At 35.4% G+C, this 26,997-nt stretch overlaps 2 protein-coding genes across 4 annotated transcripts in view; both read right to left on the reverse strand.

The window, feature by feature from the left end:
* Positions 1-313: 313 nt before the first annotated feature.
* LOC111063867 lies at positions 314-3,991 on the reverse strand. Its single transcript, XM_039438680.1, has 2 exons — positions 3,681-3,991; positions 314-3,201 (listed from the first exon to the last, which is right to left on the reverse strand). Exons 1-2 carry the CDS (start codon positions 3,769-3,771, stop codon positions 869-871), a joined length of 2,424 nt encoding a protein of 807 aa, XP_039294614.1. The 5' UTR covers positions 3,772-3,991; the 3' UTR covers positions 314-868.
* A 1,722-nt stretch (positions 3,992-5,713) lies between these two features.
* LOC111055564 overlaps positions 5,714-26,997 on the reverse strand; it is a 41,427-nt gene continuing 20,143 nt past the window's right edge. For 2 of the 3 annotated variants that reach the window (XM_039438679.1, XM_039438677.1), the window contains exons 5-11: positions 26,708-26,877; positions 23,366-23,449; positions 19,763-19,941; positions 17,641-17,942; positions 12,020-12,214; positions 9,046-9,215; positions 5,714-6,947 (exon numbers count right to left, since the gene is read on the reverse strand). In XM_039438679.1, coding sequence (XP_039294613.1) covers positions 6,349-6,947; positions 9,046-9,215; positions 12,020-12,214; positions 17,641-17,942; positions 19,763-19,941; positions 23,366-23,449; positions 26,708-26,877 — 1,699 coding nt within the window. In that variant the 3' untranslated portion in view covers positions 5,714-6,348. Of the gene's footprint in view, positions 6,948-9,045; positions 9,216-12,019; positions 12,215-14,919; positions 15,222-17,640; positions 17,943-19,762; positions 19,942-23,365; positions 23,450-26,707; positions 26,878-26,997 lie in introns of all 3 variants that reach the window. The other variant, XM_039438678.1, reaches the window with a different exon arrangement.

Below are 26,997 nucleotides of genomic sequence, written 5' to 3' on the forward strand. Positions count from 1 at the left end.
GAGTACTTTATTTATGTAGATTACAATATATACTGGCTTATACACTTATATACAATAGCTTACAATACAGCAAAATTATAGATGAATTTACATAATATAGACTAAGAAAATAATTATTGAACTGTATATGATATGAAAAGTAATTTGTAATATAATAACTATAGATAATTAATTATATTGTTATGCATCTACATAAATTGGCGGAGCTTTGGACATATCAATGTCCATTCTTTGGAAAGAATATTAAAAATATCCTCCCCACTAACTCTCTACCAAAGAGATATGGCTAATAAATTGTAAATGAAAAACAATGGAAAATATACAACAATGTTTATTTAGGTAGACTGAGTTATAAAATGGTCTAAATCTAAAGTTATTTTCAAACTTTGAAAATAGATTGAGTTGAAGTTGTTGGTTTTACAGGGCAAGTGTTTCAATCCTTAATGCATATTGTGCAATAAAATTCTGTCAATGTTTGAGAAGACATCAACACAAAACCTCTTCACATACTTTATACTTGAATCTTTGATACACTCATATTGAATGAATTCTTGAGGTCATTACACACCCTGCTACGTTTAGCTGGAAATACGTCTTCGGTAGACGTCCTATCTCTCAATATTGAAATCTACGCTACGATGGTGTGAATAATGAGAGATAGGACGGCTATCTATTCTGAAACCGTCTTCCTTACTGAACGTAGATGAGTGTGTGACCTTTACATATTGAAAAGTGTAATACCGTTCTTTGAAAACATGCATGTAAAATAATATGTAGAGAGGTTTTGTGTTTTTGTTTTCTCATACTTTGAGAGAATTCTATAGAATTTTCAAATTTTGACAGCGTACAATCCAGTTTGAATTTCAGTCTATTTGTAATAAACTTGCAAAAACTGTATCCCATTACGGAAAGCGGTATTGAGATCTTTCCCCGATATACTCTTGCTTATATAGATGTCCAGCTGTTCGAAATAGTTGGGGTCCTCGTTGAACAACTCCTCAATGACCTGCATTCCGTTCTTGATGGCATCCACATTCTTCTCGGCCGCCTCTCTCATGCGATCGTATCGTGCAATCTGTTGGGCACACTCCTTCCTGCCCCTTATGCTCTCATGGATCGGGGGACAGATGGGGTTCTTGAGATGGTGGTAGCCCCAGGGCAGGTTGTACATCAACTGACGAATTAGACGACACTCGGCGATGAGCGCCTTGTTGATTTTGATCCAGTCGACCAGTTTGTCGAGTCCCCCCTCTTTTCCAACAGTTGCCACCATTCTGGCCAGAATTAAGTAGAGGAGACTGCTTTGTGTAAGTCCACACGCGTCACTAGCTCCACGCTTTTGCAACATGCACAAAACCCTCAATAGCTCGTCCAGTTCCTTCAGGTAGGTGCAACTGGGACATGTGAACCACTCCCAGTACTTCAGAAGATCCTCTTTCGTTGGAGCGCCTGGTATCAGGCTGGCTACCTTATTATACAAGGCACCACCCACCCCTCCAACCAACCCTTTGGCACCCTCGTACAAAGCGGTGCCTGCTTTCTCCACCAGACCTCCAAGAAAGCCCATTTTGGCCTTGGCAACTTTCCAGATAGCACGCAGTAGCAAAGTCAGAATATATCCACCCAGTTTGATACCAAGAGACGTGGCAGCACATAATGCATTAATTTTTTTTTTAGCACAGAAAGTGTCAATTTTGATATCATCGTCTCTGTTGTTGAATGCGGAGATCCCATAATTTCCTCCTTGAGAGTATGGTGTGATTCCTGCATTGCCTCCTTGATATGGTGTAACCCCTGCATTGCCACCATGATATGGTGCCCCACCTTTATTATAACCCCCATTGTATCCTGCAGCTACTTTATTCCCACCTCCATAAGAATATGGTACCACTCCTTTATTACAGCCTCCATATGACACACTTCCTTTATTTCCTCCTTCATAAGAATATGGTGCCACACCTTTATTTCCACCCCCATAAGAGTATGCTGCAATTTGACTATTACACCCTCCATAACCCTTCTGATTACCACCTCCATGATTGTATGAAGAAATGTTTTGATTTCCACCTCCATATTTACACGAAGAAACTGCTTTATTACCCCCTCCATTGGAGTATGACACAGCACCTTTATTGCAACCTCCATGATTATATGCAGATTCATATCCTTGGTTTCCACCTTGATAAGAGTATGGTGTTATTCCTTTATTGCAACCTCCATAGTTGTATGATGGACCTCCTTGGTTTCCTCCTCCATAATTGTAAGCGGAAACTCCTTGATTTCCACCTCCATAACAAGGTGATGAGGCTCCATTATTCCCGTAATTATATGCAGATATTCCCTGGTTTGCACCACCATAATTTTGGGGGTTGACTCCTTGATTACCCCCTCCATAACAAGACGTGGGAGCCCCACTGTTTCCATAGTTATATGCAGATATTCCTTGGTTTGCACCACCATAATTTTGGGGGTTTACTCCTTGATTACCCCCTCCATAACAAGACGTGGGAGCCCCATTATTCCCATAATTATATGCAGATATTCCTTGGTTTGCATCACCATAATTTTGGGGGTTGACTCCTTGATTTCCTCCTCCATAACAAGACGAGGGGGGTCCATTGTTTCCATAGTTATATGCTGATATTCCTTGGTTTCCACCTTGATAAGAGTGTGGAGCCCCTTGGTGTGCACCTTGATAAGCGTGTGGAGCCCCTTGGTTTCCACCTTCATAAGAGAATGGAGTGATCTCACATGCCTCATTCTCATCGTTAGCACAATCTGCAGGGTTGGTCCTCATCAGAATCTCCATATAAACCACCCAGTCCTCATCATTGAAGTAGAATTCCTCATTGAAATAACTCATGTCCTGAGATAGGAGCCTCCATAGACCAACTGTTCCCCTGTATAACACCTCGTGCTCCTCATATTTCACCAGAATGTCATCCGTTTGAATAGCCATGGGCACCTTTCCGATTTTGTAGCCTTTGCTTTCGTTGTCAAAGTGTATTCCGAACTCAAAATGGCCTTTCTTGGGTAGATACTTCTGGGCTACTGGTCCATAGCCGGAGGTGTCTAAAGCCGACATGGCTGATATTGCGCCAGCACCGTTGCATGATTTCTTGGCCTTTTCCGGACATTTCTTGCTAATTTTTTGTTTACAGACACCTGTATTGTTCGTTGAATATGACTCGATTTTCACGTCTGCAAGAGAGAAAAATAGCAATTCAATCAAATAATAAACCTAAAGTTGTAGTTGTTGCATAATTTATCAAAGTCTAAAGTTGCGTTTACACCAAAGCTATCAACCAACTGTTTATTTTTCCGTCCTTATAGATTCTATTAGATTGAACGGAACTTGACAAACACATATGCTCATTATGTGCATGATAAGTTATGTTCAATCTGAAGCCGCGTTTACACCAAAGTTAATAACAAAATGTTAATAAATTAATCCTTATAAATTCTATCAGATTGAACGAAACTTGACAAACACATATGCTCATCATGCGCATGATAAGTTATGTTCAATCTAATTGAATCTATAAGGACGGTGAAAAACATTTTGTTAATAACTTTGGTGTAAACGCGGCTTAAACAAGTTTTCTAATATATTTTTAACATAAGATTTAGATAGATGAATATTAAATGGTAAATATTAGAGTAATATCAAAAAAGCTTACCTCCATCATTTGCCCCAGAAGTTGGACTCCCAACAGACAAGTTGATCTGAAAATCAGTTTCAAGATCGTCCACATCAACTCTTATAGACATTTTTACAGCCTTATTAACAAGCTTTAAAAGTTTGTTAATTTTGTCAGAAGTTTGTTGAAAAACTACTAAAAATTTTGCATTTATCCACAGAGAATTTTGAATTTATTTTTTCCGAAATGAATCTACCTAAACAAACATGCTACTGATGTAAAGAGTTTGGACTTAAACTGAATGTTTATCATGATCAGATGTTTTCATGAGCATGGAAAATGTGATAGATAGAATGGAATGTTTTTTCTTGTAAAGCCGCGTTGTTGACAACAAAATAATTATTTATTTTTCTGTCCTTAAGCTGGGTTTACTCCAAAGTAATTAACAAAATGTTAATAACTGAATCCTTATAGATTCTATTAGATTGAATGGAACTTGACAAACACATATGTTCATCATGTGTATGATAATATATGTTCAATAGAATCTATAAGGATTAAGTAATGTTATCAACATTTTTTATTACCTTTGGTGTAAACGCAGCTTTATAGAATCTACTAGATTGAACATAACTTACATGATGTGCATTTATTTGTTTGTCAAGTTCCGTTTAATCTAACAGAATCTATAAGAATGGAAAAATAAACATTTTGTTGGAAACTTTGGTGTAAACGCAACGCAACTTAACTCAAGGAATTATTTTTTTAAGACAAATAATAAAACCTGCTTCACTACTTTTCCTAGGATAAGGTACATGTCCAGCAAGACTTCCCTACTTTCCTTCTGTCTTATAAGCACATACAAAAATGCTTTTACCTTTGACACAAACCGCATGTAAATTGACCCAAGATTTTTCCTCAGTGTCTGTCATTTCAGATTTGAAAAAAGCCTTAAAAATGGTAAACACAGAATATTTTGTAAAACTATTATAGTTTATACATGCACAGTGTAGTGCAATTATGGATAGTTTTAGTACCTAGCTTATTTTTTTATCAACTAATACAGTGGATCATCTACTCCAAGATGTATTACCATAGTGAAAATATAGCACAAGATATCTTATGGTATAGGCCGTTTATGTTCCATTTTCACTGTTAACTCAAGTATTCCTTTTTCTGTGAAACTATGTGACGCTGGTAGTCTCTCATACTGTGCCGTTCTTACACTCTCACCCGGCCAAAACAGTCATAATAGAAATGTCGACAGTAATCGGCTTGAGTTGACAAAAATTCGGATTGAAATTTGGAACATAAACGACCTATACCATGAGATATCTTCTTATGATATCTTTCATTTATGGTATTACTCACGGGAGTATCAGCTTGCTTTATTACACCCGGCACTCACCCACCAATGATTGCTCTCTGGCGACCCAATGATAACTGAATCGAGTCTTATACTCGAGAAATGTAATGAAAGCAACATTTTTTTTTTGTGTAGTTGAGAAGTTGATATTGTGGTAATTATTCATATTGAATGAAAAAGACTAAGAAATTGTCAAAAAACCACTGATTTATTGATACTTAGAAAGACCGGTTTCGGTTATTACACCATTGTCAATCTCTGATAAACATCAGATGTTGATTTACAATGGTGTAATAACCGAAACCGGTCTTTCTAAGTATCAATAAATCAGTGGTTTTTTGACAATTTCTTAGTCTTTTTCATTCAAAAGCAACATTATTCAATCCACCAGGGTTAAACTTTTATCATAAAAATATATTTTTGGTGCTACAGTCATGATACAAATAACACGAAGGGACGTAGACTACCCCGCCTTTCTATACGAGTTTCAAAGTTATCTTCCAATTTATTGTAAAGTTTGATTTGACAAAATTTAATTTGAATTTGAAATTTGAGTTGCAATATCGTGTTTGACAATTGTAAACAAATTAATAATCAAGGTTGAGTGGTGCAGAGGACTTAGAAGTCCCAACTCCACCAAATGAAAAACTTTTTAATTTTATTCCATTTCATTCCAGTTATCAGACGATAAATAAATAGAAATGAGTAACAGTCAATGAGATTTATTATTTCCACTAGAAATAACATCCATCATCGTCTATATCAATAGAATCCGTCTCATTATAAGAAGAGAATTATAAGGAGCATCCTTTTCATTATAAGGGAAATTACAAGGAGAATATTCTTCTCATTATAAGGAGAAAATTATAAAAAGATTTATAAGGGGATTTCTTCCTATTATGAGGAGTATATTGAGAAGATTTTTGAGGAGAATGAGAATCCACCTCATTATTAGGAGTATATTGAGAAGAATCCTTCACATTATATTATTGTCCTCACATTATGATTATCCTCTTCTTTTTTCTCTCCTCTTCTTTCTTTCTCTCATCTTATTTTTCTCTCCTCTTCTTTCATTTACTCCTCTTCTCTTATCTCTCCTTTTCTTCCATTTTCTCCTCTAATTTTTACTCCTTCGCTTTTCTAGTCTTCTTTCATTTTCTCCTATGCTGTTGGATTAATGACATAAAACTGATAATATAACAGTGACAGGGATTTGATTGCATCATATTTGCAGCTGAATTAGAGATCAAGATGTTCAGAAAATTATTGTTGATACTCCCCTGATTTTCTTTCTTCTTCTTCTTTTCACTTCTCTTCTGCTTCTCTATTCTCCTTCCTCCTCTAGAAATAACATCCCTCATCGTTCACATCAAACGTATCCCCTCCACTCTTACCCTCCTCCTCTCCCCCATTCACCTGCCACATCCACTTCTTGAACAGATAACAAGCAAAACTCAAAAAACAAAACTGTGTCATACCAGCGCTATCACCCCTGTTAGGATTAGCCCGTATAATTATCTCCTTATAAACGTTCCAATCCGAATTTGTGAAATTGTTCTTCTTGTAATCTATATCCTCCACATCTTTTGTCATAAGTAGCCACAGACCCTCTGTACCCGGGTAACGCTCAGTTTTTCCATCAAAATCAATCAAAATATCGTCTCCCTCAAAACTGACCGACATCTCCCCGACTTTATATTCGTCTGTGTCGTTGTCCAGGTGTAATCCAAACCGAGATTTGCTGGAAGGTGGTAGGTACTTTCTGGCCAGAGGGCCGAGATTGCCGTTTGATGTCGTAGACAAGTTTCTCGTTGACATGTCTAAAGTGGAATTTTGGTTTTCTATTCCATTTTGTATTCTTGTTTCATCTTGTGTGTAGTTGTTAGAGCCCATTGCTTGTGAAGATTCCATCTCATCTGAAGATGAACTCGAGCTAAAATCTGTAACATAACGAAAACTTGTCTCAAACATCAGATTCGACTTGAATTGATGAAACGAAAAACTTAAATTATTAGTGTAACACAAATCAATAATATAAGAGATCTGACTCAATTATCAAGTTCGTCTTGAATTTTTGAAACGAATGATTCATAACCCACTTTCTGGACTCAGTGAGAAGTGAGAGAGTTACGTTGTGAAGTCAGTGGGAATGGTAGGACGACAGAGTTGCCACTTTCCTGTTTCTATCATCTCCTGTAATACATTGCTGTGATTCAAGTTGCCTCAGCATATCTGATTCGATGTCTGTTATGAGATCCACTCATGAGGTCAGTGAAAATTATAGGACTACAGGGCTGCAACATCCTGTAGTTACATCTCAATATTATATTATCGTTTTTCAAAATGGATTCTATCTTCATTGTAATTGATAATTTATCCAATTTCATCCAATAATTAATTTAATCATTTTAGATAAAAAAGACTAAGAAATTGTCAAAAACCACTCGTTTAAACGGTTTATCAGAGTTTGACAATGGTGTAACAACCGAAACCGGTCTTTCTAACTATCAATAAATCTGTGGTTTTTGACAATTTCTTAGTCTTTTTATTTAATTACCACAATATCAACTTCTCAACTACACAAAAAGTGAAAAAATTCTATCATTCATTTACGATACAAATGATGTAAAAACATTGGTAGATAAAATAATAAGGTAGTCATTGTGCAATTTTTATTTTGAATTTATAGGTGATAACACAGTCCAAGATAAGGCTAGAGTTTGTTAGGTTTGAATACTTTGTAGAATTCGTTAAATAATTAGTTATATTTATTATTAATACTATTATTGAACGAAAATCAAAATTGAATGCAGTAATTCACCCTGAAGACTTCTGCTACTGCAAATATTGACAACAGGGTAAACAGCTAGATGGAAATTCGATGAGCGCTACTATTCAAAAATTATTGGTCAGCCGGGAACAAATAATTTTTGAATAGTAGCGCTCATCGAATTTCCATCTAGCTGTTTACCCTGTTGTCAATATTTGCAGTAACAGAGGTCTTCGGGGAGGTCAGCATTTAATTTGGATTTTCGTTTAATAATAATAATTAATTCATTAGCATTTGAATAATTGGAATATCTCAGTAATTTTCATCTGTAGAATGAGTTATACTTTGATTTAATGTAAATTGGTGGTCAGTAATATATAATTATAAGCCAGTATATATTGTAAAATACATGAATAGAGAACTCTAATCTAATATCAAACTCACACCAGCTCTCTCTCTCTCTCTCTCACACACACACACACACACACACTCCATTGTATTCAAGAGCATTAGTCAGTGAAATCTACACGAGTATAATATTGTAATCTACATAAATTGAGCACTCAATCATTCAATCGATCATACCTATGATTTTTTTATGATTGAATAAATAATAAAATTTGAAATAAAAATATAATATGTAGCAGTATCTTCTAGAGCTATTCATATCTTTAAAAAGAATAGACTATAGTGAGGTCCACGTTATAATGGCAGTGTTTGATTACCAATGGTATTGCCATCCTTGTCTATCATTCAACAAAGCGGATAGCCTATCTCTTTCACACTTTGCTCTGTTGCCTGATCGTCTTCTAACAATGCTGAATTAATAATTAATTAACAAAATATTTCATCTTAATTATGAAAATTCATTATTAAATTATTGAAAAATATAATTTCCTGCTTAATGAAATATAACTGATTATTTTAAACGAGAATGAACAGTTAATATTACATCAATAAACCTGTATCAGCTACGCTTCTATAGAATGGTAAAGAAGCTACGCTTTGTTGAATGATAGACAAGGATAGCAATACCATTGCAAATCAAACACTGCCGTTATAACGTGGACCTCACTATAGTCTATTCATTTTAAATATATTGAGTAGCTCTAAAAGTTACTGCTACATGCATTCTCATTTCAAATTTTATTATTTATATAGACATTGACAAAACTGAGGATCTGCAACGTTGTTCTCATATATTTCTCCACTGCCATTATAACGTGGACCTCACTATAGTAAATGAATAAATGACATAGAATCACTACCTTCGACAACTCCGTGATTCCTCCTCTCAGAGAAATCAGGAGGCATTCCCTTGTAGTAGGGCTCTCTCACGACCACCCTCTGCCTGCCTGGTAAGCTGTGGCCCACAATCTCTAATGCCAACTCGTCAAGCTCCAACTGCATTTTACCTTGCTCCTCTAGGTCTTCAGCTCTGGAAAACAGTAGAAACATTAAATCAAATCTGATAAACAATCAAATATATCGCAAAAATTATAATTTTCCAGATAATAAGGTGAAACTCAATGACACTCTGAACCATAGAGAAACAATAGCATAAGTAGATATCCCATGATATAGGGCGTTTATTTCGCAACTTTTACTGTTAACTCAAGCCAATTAATATCGATTATTGTAGATTTTTACTGTTTTGTTGGGGTGAGAGTGTAAGAACGGCACAATATGAGAGACTACCAGCGTCACACAGCTTCACGGAGAAGATCTACATGGACTATCGGCTTGAGATAACAGTAAAAGTTGCGACATAAACGCCCTATACCATGGGATATCTACTTAAGCTATTGTTTCTCTATGCTCTAAAAAATGTAAAATTCTCACGTTTAGGACTTAAGTTAGAATAATGATATAGTTAATACAAACTACACTTTGTAAAAACACTTCACTTATATGGGCTACCATACTTACCACATACAACCACTACATACTACCACTTATATAAACGCCCTATACCATGGGATATCTACTTAAGCTATTGTTTCTCTATGCTCTAAAAAATGTAAAATTCTCACGTTTAGGACTTAAGTTAGAATAATGATATAGTTAATACAGACTACACTTTGTAAAAACACTTCACTTATATGGGCTACTTTTGTACAAATTAATACTAGTAGTTCTGGGAACAGTAGACCTCACGCAGTATTCTCATCCCCAAGTACCTGATTGGAACTATAGACCGTATATGGAAATACAGCAATAGAGCAGCAATAGACTGGCTTCTCCACACATCTGTGTAATCACTTGTCAGCTGATTTATGATGAATAATTCTAGTCTGATTTTTACTCTTATATTGGCGTATGAAGGAGGCTCCTTTTTCCTTTTATATTATCCTTGAAATGCAAAATTTCCAAAAACCTTGTATATACGTCGACGCGCAATTAAAAAAGGAACATACCTGTCAAAGTTCATGAAAATCTATTACCGCGTTTTGCCGTAAACGCGCAACATATAAACATTTAAACATTTGAACATTCAAACATTTAAACATTAAGAGAAATGCCAAACCGTCGACTTGAATCTTAGACCTCACTTCGCTCGATCAAAAAATAATACAAAAACTTGTAGTACCCTTTATTATTAAAAACTTTAAAATATTTCAATGACTAGTTTCGACCATAACTTGGGTCATTTTCTACATTTCAACTTGAAAATGACCCATGACTACAAGTTTTTATATTCTTTTCATTAATTTAGACAACACTTTGTTATATAATTTGTTATATACTGTTACTGTTTTATTTTACTTATTAAACATGCTACTTAGTTCTAAGGATGCAATTATTTTGACAAATCATCTATCAAATGGGAGTATTCCCAATTTATGATGTAATGTGATGAAAATAATAAATACATTAATAAACAGCTATAGTAGCACATTGGTGTAAATCAATGTACATTCTAGGTACCTTGGTGTATATGAAGCTCTGTTTTTTCATTGCTCCATGTCGTATCAGTAAAGATTGAAAAGTAGTTAATTTTTATTAAACGAAAATCCAAATTGAATGCTGTAAATTTAGGTACCTTGGTGTGATTGAAATTCTGTTGTTTCAATGTTTTATGTCGTATAATAGAGAAACAATAGCACGTGGATATCCCATGGTATAGGACGTTTATGTCGCAACTTTTACTGTTATCTCAAGCTGATAGTCCACGTAGTTCTTTGCTGTGAAGCTGTGTGACGCTGGTAAGTCTCTCACATTGTGCCGTTCATACACTCTTACCCGTTCAAAACAGTAAAAATCGACAATAGTCAATCAATCAATCAATCATTTATTTCTTTCCAAAACATACATGAAAATGTACATGAAAAAGTCAAATAGTCAAAGTCAAAAGTCAAAGTCGACAGTAATCGGCTTAAGATAACAGTAAAAGTTGCGACATAAACGCCCTATACCATGGGATATCTACTTACGCTATTGTTCCTTTATGGTCGTATTAAATAACTGTATCCGGATGTTACCATAAAAAAATAATACATTAACTTTATGGGATACTGTCTTCCTTCATGTGATATTGTGTTTTTTGCACCAGACTAAATTTGCTTACTAATATAGGCTATATCAATTTCCCCTTTGTTGATATATTTGTTTTGTGTGTTTTTTTCTGACGAACCAATTGCTACAATTACAAGGTAATACATATCATTAAATTTATTCATTTTATCAGTAAAGATTGATAAGTGGTTGATTTCTAATTATTATTGACCGAGCGAAGTGAGGTCTAAGATTCAAGTCGACGGTTTGGCATTTCTCTTAATGTTTAAATGCTTGAATATTAATGTTTGAATGTTTAAATGTTTGAATGTTTAAATGTTCATATGTTTATATGTTGCGCATTTACGGCGAAGCGCGGTAATAGATTTTCATGAAATTTGACAGGTATGTTCCTTTTTTAATTGCGCGTCGATGTACATACAAAGTTTTTGGAAATTTTGCATTCCAAGGGTAATATAAAAGGAAAAAGGAGCCTCCTTCATACGCCAATATTAGAGTAAAAATCAGACTATAGTTATTATTCATCATAAATCAGCTGACAAGTGATTACACAGATGTGTGGAGAAGCATTTATTGCTGCATTTCCATAAGGTCTATAGTTTCAATCAGGCACTTGTGGATGAGAATACTGCGTGAGGTCTACTGTTCACAGAACTACTAGTTGAACAAAAATACAAATTAAATCCTGTGAATCTAATGTGAGTTGATTTTTAGTTTGATACTCACACGCCGACATCTGTGAAGTCATAATATTGATGGAGTAAGAGGAGGGAGTCAGGCTTCCACTGGAATGGAGTCTCTTTTTTTGCGACCATATCTGCCTCTATCTTGGGCAATACGTGTGTATCGTCATGCTCTTTCATCAGCATCTCTGTCTTGTCACCTTTCTCGGCCTCTGCTACCAGTCTGTCCGCTTCAGCCCTGCAAAATTATTAAAATAATTCAGAAATTTGTGAAGTTTGTATTTTTGTGCCCTGCATACTGTATTGAAACGTCACACAGAGATAATTAATAGGTGAAAGATAAAACTTTATTTGATAATTATTAAAGACCATCAGGTAACCCGTGCTCCGCGAGGGTCTATTTTAAAACTTGACGCAATAAAATCTTGAAGAATTGAAAATAGGCCTATAACTCTATCCTCGGTTGATTGAGAATCGAGATAAGAAATATTTCAAGTTAATCAGTCCAGTAGATCAGACGTGATGGTGCGTCAAACATAATTTCCCAATACCGTACTTGTATAAGCCAGTTCTTTCCTTGATTATAGTATAGATAGGAGATTAGACTTTTGTTAAGAGTGTATCAAGGAATGATATTATTCTCTGTGAATATCAACAACAGTGGAGCTTGGTTATAACGTCATTTAAGGCACCACACATTTTATGAGGCTATATCAGAGTAACACTATAAAAGAAGTTACAAAATCTTAATTCTAAACCGAGGAAAAATGAAAGGTAAACCTGTAGCTGCCGCAATAACCAAGTTACACTGTACAAATCGTTGAGCTATATCGTGTACATTTTAAATATCCTAGCCTTTGATCAAGTTACAGTGAGGTTCTCTAAAATTTAAAAGCATTAATATAAAATTTTAGATGGTTCATATGGTTCTCTAAAAGCATTAATATATAGTGAGGTCCACGTTATAATGGCAGTGTTTGATCAATATTGGTGCTGCTATCCTTGTTTATCATTCGACAAAGCAGATATATCTCCTTCTAGCTCCACAAAATTGCCAGATTGTAACACTGCAAAGGAGTGTTATGTTTTAACAATGTAGAAATCTAATTGATTAACAAAATATTCAATCTAAATATTTAACACAGTGTCAGAACTACAACAAAGTTATTAAAAATTTATCATTTAACCATTAGAATATTTATATAATTATTTTCTTGACGAATAAAATATAATTGATTATTTGAAACAAAAAAAAAACAGTTAATATTACATCAGATACACCGGTATCAGCTATCCTCTATAGAAGGTATTAGCAAGGCAGAGAATCGGCAATGTTCTCCCATCTTCCTCCACTGTTATTAGAACGTGGACCTCAATATAAAATGTTAATCAAGAAATAACTTGATTAGAGATACTTTTGTTGAGAGTGTATCAAGGAATAATATTGAATACCAACTACAAATCATTGAGTGGAATTGACAACATCTCTTTTATTCCAATTTAATATGGAGAAACTCCACAACTTAAGGCATCATCGTCAGTGGTCTTTTTTGGTTAGAGGCCAAATGCCGGTTGCACAACAGCCGGTTAAATCTTAACCGTGATTAATTCCACGAGAACCAATCAGAGTAGCCGTCTTTTCAAAAACGCCTTCTCTAATTGGTTGTCGTGAAATTAATCACGGTTAAAATTTAACCGGCTGTTGTGCAACCGGGCCATAGAGCTATAGCCTGCTCTATTTCAATATCCTGGCCGTTGTTGAAACCACATTAAGATTCTCTAAAATTTAATAATTAATATATAGTGAGGTCCACGTTATAATGACAGTGTTTGATCAACATTGGTGCTGCTATCCTTGTCTATCATTCGACAAAGCAGATAGCGATATCCTTTTCTAGCTTTGCAATGATACTGGATCGTTTTTAACAATGCAATAATATAATATTATCAACCAAATATTCGATCCCAATTATGAAAATTATTATTTGATCATTTAAGTCATTATCATCTGTCAGTTATCAAAATCATCATCATTGCAGTTCTAATCGTTGATAATTTAGAGTCAGATCATTTGAGTGAGTCTTAATCATTGGAAACTATATTCTCTTGATGAAAAATCAATTCTCTTGATGAAAAATATATTCTCTTAATGAAAAATATATTATCTTGATGAAAAATATACAATTGATTAATTTCAACAAGAATGAATAGTTTAAATTACATCAGATATAAAGGTGCGTACAGATATACGCGCCTCCAACCCGCTCCGCACACGCTCCGCCATCGCTCCGCAGTCGCACCGATCATGAACGTTATGGGAGATGTTAGCTCTTCTCGCGTTCCACTCTTGCTCCCCGGTCGATCATCAATCGCTCTGCTCGAGTGACGTTCGGTTGCGGAGCAGAGCGAAATCATAGAGAAACAATAGCGTAAGTAGATATCCCATGGTATAGGCGTTCATGTCGCAACTTTTACTGTTATCTCAAGCCGATTACTGTAGATTTTTGTCAATTTTTACTGTTTTGTTGTGGTGAGAGTGTAGAAACGGCACAATTTGAGAGACTACCAGCGTCACACTGCATGGGAAAGAACTACGTGAACTATTGGCTTGGGATAACAGTAAAAGTTGCGACATAAACGCCCTATACCATGGGATATCTACTCACGCTATCGTTTCTCTAAGGCGAAATGCTGTACTCACCTTTACAGTGTCAGCTATCCTCTACAGAAGGCAGTGGCAAGGCAAGAGGATCTGCAACGCTGTTCCCCAATCTCTTTCCATTACAACGTGGACCTCACTACAGAGAAGCTATCCTCTATAGAAGGCAGTGAAAAGGCAGAGAATCGGCAACACGGATGCTCTCTCATCTTCCTTCACTGTCATTGAAACGTGGACCTCACTCTAGAGAATAAAACTCAAATTTTGATGAGGTTGAAACTTACTGTGTCTCCAGGACATGATCAGTAAGCCTTGAAAGCCTGAGCTCCCACTGGAGAGGATTGGGAATTTCGGACGCATCTGGACAGACACAGTTGGGTGACTTGGACCACATCTGGATTGGCTCACTGGAGACAGCATAGTACACATGTGCCCCAAACTTCGGAATAGTCTGGGAGGCACAGTATTCCTTCAGATCAGCTGATATGCTGGTGGATACAGGAGGCAGAGGACATTCTCCACTGTTCTCAACTCCGGCTTGCTTCTTCTCAGTCAACTCTATAAGCTCCCGAGTCATCTCCAGTAGCTGCAACCAGAAATGAAGAAAGTATTACCATAGAGAAACAATATCGTAAGTAGATATCCCATGCTATAGGGCGATTATGTCGCAGCTTTTACTGTTATCCAAGCCGATTACTGTCGATATTTACTGTTTTGACCGGTGATATTTATGATATTTATTATCATATGATTTCAATGCATTAGTTACCAGAACGTTAATAACAGTCTAGTCTTAAATGTATAATAAGATGGTTGGTTGATATGAAGAGTATTATTTATTCAATATTTAACAGAAACAATAGCATAAGTAGATATCCCATGATGTAGGGCTTTTCGCAACTTTTACTGTTAACTCAAGCCAATTAATGTCGATTATTGTCGATTTTTTACTGTTTTGTTGGGATGAGAGTGTATGAACAGCACAATATGAGAGACTACCGCGTCATAAAGCTCTACGGGAAAGAAATACATGAGCTATCGGCTTGAGATAACAGTAAAAGTTGCGACATAAACGCCCTATACCATGGGATATCTACTTATGCTATTGTTTCTCTATGGTATTACTATAGAGAAGATAACTTATGGTTTGTAGAATTCATTCAAAGTTTATTTATTTATTATATATTAAATTTATGGCCTTCATTGGACCACTGTAGTCAGTATCTTCCACCTTTACTCCGTCCTCTCTCAGCCCAATATTTCTTCATTCGTTCAGAAATTAATTTCCTTTCCTCGTCCGAAATCACTCTTCCCATTCTGTGTCTGACTTTGATCTGCAGTCTGGTCTGTTTGTCCTTCAGGATTCTGATGTTGTCCGACTTGTTCTTCAAATCTTCGAATGTTATATTCAACTCTCTCATATCCTCCTTGAGTTCGTCAATCCATTTATATTTGTTTTACTTTTCCACAACTTTTCAATAATTCTTGTGCTTAGTCTGTCCTCCGAAGCTCTAATCAGGTGACCGAAGAAAGATATTCGCTTTTTTTTTATTGTACTTGTGACAGGTTCAATTTCTTTGTAAACAGTTTCGTTGGAAGCTAATCTCCAGTGTCCATCTACTTGATAGTTCTTGTTAATACAGGTTCTGATGATTCTTCTTTCGATTTTTAGTAATTTGTCTATTGCGATGGTATTGGTAGTTTTAAAGATGGTTTCACTTGCGTAAGTTATTACCGGTTGAGTGACTGTCTTGTAATGCTTCAATTTTGTGGCTATTGATAGTGATTTCTTGTTGTAAGTGTTCTTTGTGGCATACTGTGCTCTTCTCAACTTATTCAGTCTACTGTCCCACGTTCGATTCTCATTGAGATTGTAGGTTATGATTTCACCTAGATATTTGAAACTGTCTACAATCTTTATTTCTTGATCTCCTATACGGATTTTCTTTGCAAGAGGTGGATCAGTTAGCATGAGTTCTGTTTTTTCAAAAGATATTTTAAGGCCAATCTTCTGAGAAATAGTCTGTAGTGTATTTATTTGTTTCTTTGTTCTTGAATATTGTTAGCAGGCAGTGCAAGGTCATCAGCAAATCCCAAGCAGTTCAAATTATATTATCTCTAGAAGTTCCAACTTTGATATTTTTTGGATTAATCTTATACCATTCTCTCATTATATATTCCAGGGCACAATTGAACAACAGTGGCGACAGGCCATCTCCTTGCCTCAAACCTGTTTCTACTACAAAAGATCTGGACAGTTCCCCTCTGAATTTGATCTTGGACGTTGTATTCGTCAGTGTTAGCTCTATCATTTTTATAAGTTTTGGATGGAGTCCTAAGTGTCTCAAAATTTTTAACATTGATCTTCTGTGGATGCAGTCGTATGCTTTTTTAAAATCTATCATTGCAGTTCTAATCATTGATAATTCAGAGTCAGATCATAGGAGTGAGTCTTAATCATTGGAAACTATATTCTCTTAATGGAAAATTAATTCTCTTGATGAAAAATATACAATTGATTAATTTCAACAAGAATGAATAGTTTACATTACATCAGATATAAAGGTGCGTACAGATATACGCGCCTCCATCCCGCTCCGCGCACGCTCCGCCCTCGTACCGCTATCGCTCGGCAGTCGCACCTATCATGAAAGTTATGGGAGATGTTAGCTCTTCTCGCGTTCCACTCTTGCTCCCCGGTCGATCATCAATCGCTCTGCTCGAGTGACGTTCGGTTGCGGAGCAGAGCGAAAGTCTGTACGCACCTTTACAGTATCAGCTATCCTCTACAGAAGGCAGTGGCAAGGCAAGAGGATCTGCAACGCTGTTCCCCAATCTCTCTCCACTGCCATTACAACATGGACCTCACTACAGAGCAGCTATCCTCTATGGAAGGCAGTGACAAGGCAGAGAATCGCCAACAAGGATGCTCTCTCATCTTCCTCCACTGTCATTAGAACGTGGACCTCACGTGAAACTCAAATTTTGATGAGGTTGAAACTTACTGTGTCTCCAGCACATGATCAGTAAGCCTTGAAAGCCTGAGCTCCCACTGGAGAGGATTGGGAATTTCGGACGCATCTGGACAGACACAGTTGGGTGACTTGGACCACATCTGGATTGGCTCATTGGAGACAGCATAGTAAACATGTGCCCCAAACTTGGGAATAGTCTGGGAGGCACAGTATTCCTTCAGATCAGCTGATATGCTGGTGGATACAGGAGGCAGAGGACATTCTCCACTGTTCTCAACTCCGGCTTGCTTCTTCTCAGTCAACTCTATAAGCTCCCGAGTCATTTCCAGTAGCTGCAACCAGAAATGAAGAAAGTATTACCATAGAGAAACAATATCGTAAGTAGATATCCCATGCTATAGGGCGATTATGTCGCAGCTTTTACTGTTATCCCAAGCCGATTATTGTCGATATTTACTGTTTTGACCGGGTAAGAGTGTATGAACAGCACAATATGAGAGACTACCAGCGTCATAAAGCTCTACGGGAAAGAAATACATGAGCTATCGGCTTGAGATAACAGTAAAAGTTGCGACATAAACGCCCTATACCATGGGATATCTACTTATGCTATTGTTTCTCTATGGTATTACTATAGAGAAGATAACTTATGGTTTGTAGAATTCATTCAAAGTTTATTTATTTAATAACTCAAAATTACACAACTTACAGAAAAGTACTACAGGCTAACGCCCAAAACGGTTCCAATTCTAATTTATACAACAGTCCAAATGTAGCTAGGTTATGTGTCACTTCAACATTCTTCAGTTACACACTCAATTTACATTCAAAACACACAAAAATCCTTTTTAAATTAAAAAAATACATCTAAATTTGGAAGTTTTGTATCAAATTTTGGCGTTGTGTATCAAGTTAAGATGATACTGTATCATGTGTGGTAATACTGTATCATTTTGTGGCGATACTGTATCATCTATGGAGATACCATAGAGGAAAGATTAACATAAGGAGATATCCCATATGGTATAGGTCGTTTATGTTCCAAATTTGAAGTCGATTTTTGTATCAACTGTTGGTATTGTGTATCAAATTAAGATAATACTGTATCATATTGTGGTAATACTGTATCATTTTGTGGCGATACTGTATCATTAAATGGTGATACCATAGAGAAAATATAAAGCATAAGAAGATATTCCATATGGTATAGGTCGTTTATGTTCCAAATTTGAAGTCTATTATTATTATAATTTATCAGGCTTTTCTGCAACTGGGCCTGAGAGTCTATTCCATGTTATAGTTTAGTAGAGTCTATACCTACAATTAAATATAACCATAGAGAAACGATAGCATAAATATCCCATGGTATAGGGCGTTTATGTCGCAAGTTTTACTGTTATCCCAAGCCGATAGTTCACATAGTTCTTCCCTATGCAGCTGTGTGACCCTGGTAGTCTCTCAAATAGAGTCGTTCATACACTATCACCCCAACAAACAGTAAAAATTGACAATAATCGATAGTAATCGGCTTGACATAACAGTAAAAGTTGCGACATAAATTCCCTATACCATGGGATATCTACTTACGCTATTTTTTCTCTATGATATAACACCAAGCTTTAGTTTCTATGATGTTTTTATTCTAGTTGTGAGGCCTTGTTATAATAATTAGATAACTGATATTGTACAGTAATAATATTATATTGTCCCTGTGTGCAGGCTGCTTAAAGGAACGCTATTAAAATCAACTCTATACAAACTCCAATACGTTGCTTCAAAATATGCTACCTCCTCGATCATTATATTACATATTGTAATAATGCTTAGGGAAGATGCAACGTTGTCAGGTTGAATGCATACTGTAGACTGGGATTGCATGGGGAAGTTGCAATTCCACACAATCTGGCAACACCGATATTGGTGGGCCAAGACTCGCACTATATTCTATTTCCAGAATATACTAGCGTTTGAATAGTGAATTTTAAATTCAGATACAGTTTTTGTTACCTACAATTTATTTTAAGTTTTGAATTGTCACACTGAAGATATGACACCATAGGCGCTGAAACATGTTAACAAGTTTTTAATAAATTCGTGATACATTTAGGCTATTTTCCAGTGTTTTATAATTAGTGAATTTTGGTTAATTTACCGTGAGTCCATCGTGGAATGACTCGAGTTCCTCGGGTGGAGGCCTCGCGAAGACACTGAGCATACTCCGTCGATGCAGGGCAAATAGCAGCAACTTCAGATGCTCGTTTCTCAACTTTTTCTGCTCATCATTTGTGACACTACGCAACTTTTGCAACCATATTGCTGCTCTGGTACGATCTAACACACAAATTAATAATGAAGATAATGATTTTTATGTATACATAGGCATTTTTGTGGCATGATGATAACGGTTCTAAAAATGTGGATAATTAAAGAAGAATCAGAATGTATAAGGTAGCTTATAAAGTATAATGTGTTCAATATCAACATTTAATTTGCCAAATACAAGAAATATTTTTACAAATGATAATAATCATTGGAATACAATAATTTTTGGCAAATATTTCAATTTTCATTCCTCAAGTATAGGGATACATCAACATTTTTGGAGAGAAATAGTACAGGCTCAGCCTAGTTTTTCCTCCAATGTCATAACTATATTATGATTATAGTGTTTTGTACAATGAATGTACAAATAAAATAAATATACATAGGATACAGGTTAGGTACTATTTATACATTCATATATACATTGATAGATACAATATCATTCTCAACTATGAATGAATGGGGAAGGAACAACAGGCTTGAAGCCTAAAACTGTTCCATTCCCAAATTGATCTATAGGAAGATCTCATAAGTATAGGCTACATAACTATCACTTCAATACAGACATACAGTAACTTAATTGATATTTCAGATGGATTTAATAAAACGTCTCCAGTCTTTATTCACTATTATGTGAAAGTTCACAAATTTCAATTCTACCAATTAATAGAATGATGAACACTTTCATCTATACTATAATAAAGGAAAGAGCTGGCTTATACACGTACAAGATAGGAAACTTATGTTTGACGCATCATCACGTCTGAACTACTAGACTGATTAACTTGCATAAAGATTCTTAATTAACAGAAGATGGTTCTAGGCCTATTTCAAACTCTTCGAGATTTTATTACATCAAGTTTTTTATTTTGTCGTTTTAAAATAGACCCTTGCGGAGCACGGGTAATCTGCTAAAAAGTTCTAAAATTGTTCTCTTCATGAGCAGCGCAGTTATTCTGCCAATGAGTGAATACTCCTATAAGAAATAATAGTATTCATTCCCTGCCCTAAAAAAGTGACAACATTTTTGTTCTATTTGAGACAGCAACTTGTTTTCATTTTTGTAGAGAACTATCATTAATTTGTAAATAACATTTTGTTGACAACTTTGGTTTAAACGCATCTTTACTAAACAGTACTATTTTTGATAGGTGATTAATGTTTAGAATTGATTTGGTTTCATCAAATATTTGAATGTTTTACAATACATATTATTTGTTATATACTTTTTTAATTACATAAATAGATGAAAGAAGAGAATACACTTACCATCAGAGTCAGGGAGATTTAGAACTAGTCTTTTCGTAAATGTCAAATACAGTTCAAATTCAGTTTCAAGAGCTATCAGTTCCAATTCAGTTGGCATGATAATTTTCAATTTTTTGATTCAAAATTTAGAATACTTTACCACTAAATTTTACTGAAATCTAATCTGCCATCGAATTTGATCAATAATTAATAAAAATAAATAATAGGAATAAAAATATGAACACATGATTTTTTCAAGTGATTGATTGCTATTCCTAAGACCAGATGACTCGTTGAAACATAATATTTTAACTGTGAGGAATGGGGCGTGGCCGTAGTCGAGTGGGTCAGATAATGGCTTTATGATTCAGAGGCCCGGGTTCAAATCCCGGCCCGGGCAAGATATTTATCTCGGGCCACTCCCGTGTTTTAGATGAACACGTTAAGCCGTCGGTCCCGGCTGCCTAAAAAGCAGTCGTTGGGTCATGTCAGAGGCCCTGAAATTGATCAGTTGCGACCTGAAAACTCTGACACCAGACCTGAGCCAGCCAGGTCACTCGATATTAATATTATTATTACTGTGTGGAAAATTACTTCTTCTGGTTTCATTTATTAGGGTTTTTCAATAGTAAATTTTGAGGGTCTTTTAATTTCAGGCCCAGTTGCACAAAAGCCGGTCAAATTTTGATCGTGATTAATTTTACGAGAAGCAATCAGAGAAGGGTTTTAATTAATCACGAGAAGGGTTTTAATTAAAGCAATTAAAGGGTTTTGAAATTAATCACGATTTAAATTCAACCCACTTTTGCGCAACCAGCGCTTAATGTCCCTTGTGGTCAAGTGCAAATTCAGAGCCCTGTATTATTTCAAAAAATCTCACAAATACTTATAGTTAAAAAATCAAAACGCCATATCAACTACGAGTTTTGTTTCTCTATATTGCAGGAGTTTTGAATTTTTTCAACAGACAACTGATTTTTTATATTATTCATGATTTTTTATATTAAATGAGCAATGCAATTTCCATTGGTATGAGGACTAATACTTTTTGGGAACTCATAAAATAAATAAATGGATAAATGACTAAATAAATTTTGAATATAACTCATAAGTGAATAAATAAATAGCAAATAATTGTCAGATTTTTATTTCTTCTAGAAATAACATCCTCCATCATCCACATCAAAAGAATCCTCCTCTTTATATTCGTCCTTATCCTTATTTTTCTCCTTTTCCTGTTTCCTTCTTCTCTCTTCAGATTTTCTCCTTTCCTCTGATTTTCTCCTCTCCTCTTCTATCCTTCTTCTCTCTTCAGATTTTCTCCTCTCCTCTGATTTTCTCCTCTCCTCCGATTTCCTCCTCTCCTCCTCTATTCTTCTTCTCTCCTCCGATTTCCTCCTCTCCTCCTCTATCCTTCTTCTCTCCTCCGATTTCCTCCTTCTCTCCTCCGATTTTCTTCTACGCTCCTCTTCCTCTTCTCTCCTTTTTCTCTCCTCCTCCTCCTCTTTCAGTTTCCTCTCCTCTTCTTCTTTTCGTTTCCTCTCCTCTTCCTCCTCCTCCTCCTTCTTCCTTCTCTCCTCCTCCTCCTTCTCCTTCCTCTCCGCCTCCTCTCTCCGATTTCTGTCCTCCTCTTCCCTTCTTTTCTTCTCCGCCTGCTCCTTTCTTCTCTGGTCGCATTTCGCTTCTCCACTAGCATGGTACCACCAATTTTTGAGGCAGGCATGCGCGTATCCTAAAAGAAAACACATTTCGGAAATGTCTGAAGGACTATCTACTCGGCACTGATTGGCGCCTATAATAATCGACTCAAAAACTTCATAATCATTGCGGCTGAAATTATCCTCTATTTGCATTTTTTGTGTCATTAAAACCCACAGGCCTTCAGTTCCCTCAAACCTCTCAGTTGTGCCTTCAAAATCAATCAAAAAATCGTCGCCGTCAAAACTGACAGCCATCTTCCCCACTTTGTACTCGTTCGTGTCCTTGTCTAGGTGTAATCCGAACGGATCTCTGACTGCAGGTGGAAGATACTTGCTAGCCAAAGGACCAAGCCTCACCTCGTTTGCTGACATGGCAGAAATAAGTTCTTCATTTTCCATAGTTGGGTCTTGGTTTAGCGTGTCATATTGTTCTTCATCTTGAGAGTAACCCATAGCTTGCAATTCATCTTGTGAGTAGTTCATACCTTGCACTCCATCTTGTGTGTAGTTGGTAGAGCCCATTGCTTGAAAAGATTCCATTTCATCTGATGATGAACTTGAGCTAAAATCTGTAACAGATAGAATAAAATACAAATTCTCTTAATAAATAAAATAGAATTAATTTTCAAAGTGTTCATTAAAAGAGCTTGAAAAGATTCCATCTCATCTGAAGATGAACTCGAACTAAAATCTGTAACAGATAGAATAAAATACAAATTCTCTTAATCTCTCCACTTTCTCCAAAAACTTTGGGCCAGAATATTCTGGTTCAAACAATCAGCTGACTCAATTGAAACACATTGTTGACCGAACGTAGTGAGGACTATGTTTTAACTCGGATTTTCTTTTGTCTGTATGAATGTATGTATGTAACGCAATTACGGCCAAACGCGTTGATAGAATTCGATGATATTTGGAAGGAATATTCCTTTTTCAACAGCGTGTCGATGTATACACAAAGTTTTTTTTTAAATTTTGCATTTTAAGGATAATATGAAAAGAAAAGTAATTCCTCCATACTCCGATATCACTATATATTATATCATCTACTCTGAAGATAGGATTAATCAGACTACAGAATTATTCATAATCAATCAGCTGACACAGATGTCTGAAGAAGCCGTGTCTATTTCTATAAGGTCTATAATTTTAATCAAAGACCTTAAAGAGGTCTTTAAGGTCTTTGATTTCAATATTTAGTTTTGCAGTCATGGTATGCGTGCCCGTCAATATCAATATTCTCACATTTGAAAAAAACTAATTTAATAGGAGATTAAATATAATCAAATGAACTAAATAATGCTGAAGAAATTATAATATTTTATGATTGTAAAAAAATAATTTCTATCAGATGAAAAGATTATCACGGAACTGGATGAATTATACCATATTTATTATTATTTATTTATTTATTTATTTATTCCTTGAAAAAGCATTACAATAATTCACAATTTAGAAATATAACAACAAAATGAATCAATAGGAAATACAAATAAACATAAGGAACTACTTCCCCAAAAGAGTAAGCTCGAGCTTGGGGAAGGAGCAGCCGTACTTTGACTACTTACTTATTATTAATTAACATTACAGTATATACATTAACAACTAAAATCAAATCCTTTCAATAAACAAGATAAATCAGTGATGCTATAATAGATCAATATATTTACATACAATATGTGTTAGAATGCAACAAAATTTGTAAATTATAATAAATTATAATAATGACCTGATATTGCCTAGCCCAGTGTATAACATGATATAAGATGTGGTACAAAATGAAATCTATTCAATTGGAATAATTACTATACTAATGTAATCCAGAAATTCTCGGCAATTCTCGGCAATATGGAATACAAATTCAAACGTGAACTGAGTTTGTTAACATTTCAAACAGGTGACATCAGATACTACTTGTCGATGAGAAAACTGAGTGATGTCTACTGTTCAGAGCTACTAGAAATAAATGCGACCATTTATATTGATTGAATCGGTTTAATAGCTTAACCGACTTTGGAGAAAGCGACCGTTAATAGAATGGAATAAAATCTTTATTGGAAAAAACATAAAGTAACCTTTTTATGTTTTATTAACTCATCACAATATGTTTCAACTACTTATGATCTACTTATTGTATGAATGGATGAATAAAGTTGAATAAGCTTATAATCATTTTCAAGTAGTGAGGATCTGGAAAAACTCTTAAATCCAACTCAAATCTATAAGAAGGAGAAACACAACCGACTAGCTAGGCCACATTTATTTAGTTTCGGGAAAGAAACAGTTTGTTGTTCCTAGCCGCTTGCCAAATAACTTTTTTGCTTTTTCTGTATTATAATAAAAAATAATACAGATTAGAGTAGATGAGGAATTGTATTTGTTCAAATGCTAAGGAATGAGAGATAATTATTGTATTGTATTATAATAATTTTTTTATAATCTGTATTATAATAAATACAAATACAATTTCTCATCTACTCTAATCTGTATTATTTTTTATTATAATACAGAAATAGCAAAAAAGTTATTTGGCAAGCGGCTAGGAACAACAAACTATTATTATTAATTATTATTGAACCATTTTCAACAAGAATGAGCAGTTGATACTACATCAGATATACCGCTATCAGCTATCCTCTAAAGAAGTCACTGGCAAGATAGAGCATCGGCAACAATGTTCTCCTATCTTTGTCCACTGCCATTATAACGTGGACCTCACTAAATACACTTGGCAAGAGATTCGATTAGTAACATGAATGACATTTCTGAATGTATGTTTAAATATATTCATAGGCTATATCTATTTATGTATCATTTATGTATAGAACTACCTAATTTTTGTTGAAGCTTATTGTGATGTGTGTTCCGACTCCATATTTATTTATTTATTTATTCTTACAAAAATCTAGGAGTGCAACAGGCATAACAGCCCAAAACGCACTCATGAATACAGGTAATACATTATTAAAAATTATTACAAAAAAAATAGATATATATAAATACTAGAAAATTAATAAAAGAGAATGTTTAAAATGGTACATGTGAAAAACAGAAAAGAAAAATAGTATAATAGCTACTCTGAGAAAGAAAAGAACAATGTTAAAGGTAAATGATAAAATTTGAATTTTGATTATTCAATAAGATCAATCATAACCACATAAAATAACAACATATAACCTACGTATTACATATGGTTCTAAGAGAAGTGATAAAATAACTAGACAAAAAGGGATCAAAAGGGAAGTGGAAAAAATATTAAAAGTTAGTAAGTGGAGAAAGGGTGACCATTGAGAGAACAAAAAAAGGCCATTGTGAACCAGAGTAAATTAAGAACAACAGGTCTATATTACTCTTCAATCGAAGAATGGAGTCATTTTTCTCTTGAAGCTCCATTTAGACAAGCAGAAGAGATCCACCTGACCATCACATATTGACTTCTGTGAAACGCTTCATTTTGTATTTGTCTGTGTGACTGTTGTATGTTTTAAGCTGCGTACACATACTCGTGCTTCCAACCCGCACCGAGCACGCTCCTCCCTCGTACCGCCCACGTACCACCATCGCACAGCAATCGCTCCGCCTCCGCTCTCTACTCGCACCGATCATGAACGTTACGGAAGATGGTAGATCTTCTCGCGTTCCCCGGTCGAACCATTGTTGCTCGCCGGTCGATCATCAATCGCTCTGCTGGAGTGACGTTCGGTCTTGGAGCGGAACGAAAGTCTGTACGCACCTTTATGTTTCCTGATGACTGTCTATTGCACTATATGTGTTTAATGAAAATAAAGAATTCTATTCCATGATAAATGAATATGATGTCAAATTACCATCGACAACTCCGTGATATCTGCGTTCTGTGATATCAGGTGGCATTCCCTTGTAGTAGGGGTCCCGAACTATCACTTTCTGTCTGCCTGGTAAGCTGTGGTCCAATATACCAAAAGCTTCCTCATCCAGCTCCAGTTGCAGTTTGCCTTGTTCATCCAAGTCTTCAGCTCTAGAAAACAGTAGAAAAATGAAATTGTATTATAAATTATTAAAAGAATTATACTATAAATTTTCAAAGCTGAATGCTACGGTAAACAGCTATTAATAGCAGACTCGCGCTCGGCAGGGG

This window comes from Nilaparvata lugens, chromosome 12 (genome assembly GCF_014356525.2).
Source record: "Nilaparvata lugens isolate BPH chromosome 12, ASM1435652v1, whole genome shotgun sequence".
In the NCBI taxonomy this organism is placed as follows: domain Eukaryota; kingdom Metazoa; phylum Arthropoda; class Insecta; order Hemiptera; family Delphacidae; genus Nilaparvata; species Nilaparvata lugens.

Coding starts and splice junctions, on each gene's coding strand:
- LOC111063867 (XM_039438680.1), bottom strand. CDS start 3,771: ATGTCTATAAGAGTTGATGTGGACGATCTTGAAACTGATTTTCAGATC. Junction 3,202..3,680: donor TTCTGGGGCAAATGATGGAG/GTAAGCTTTTTT, acceptor TCTCTCTTGCAG/ACGTGAAAATCGAGTCATAT.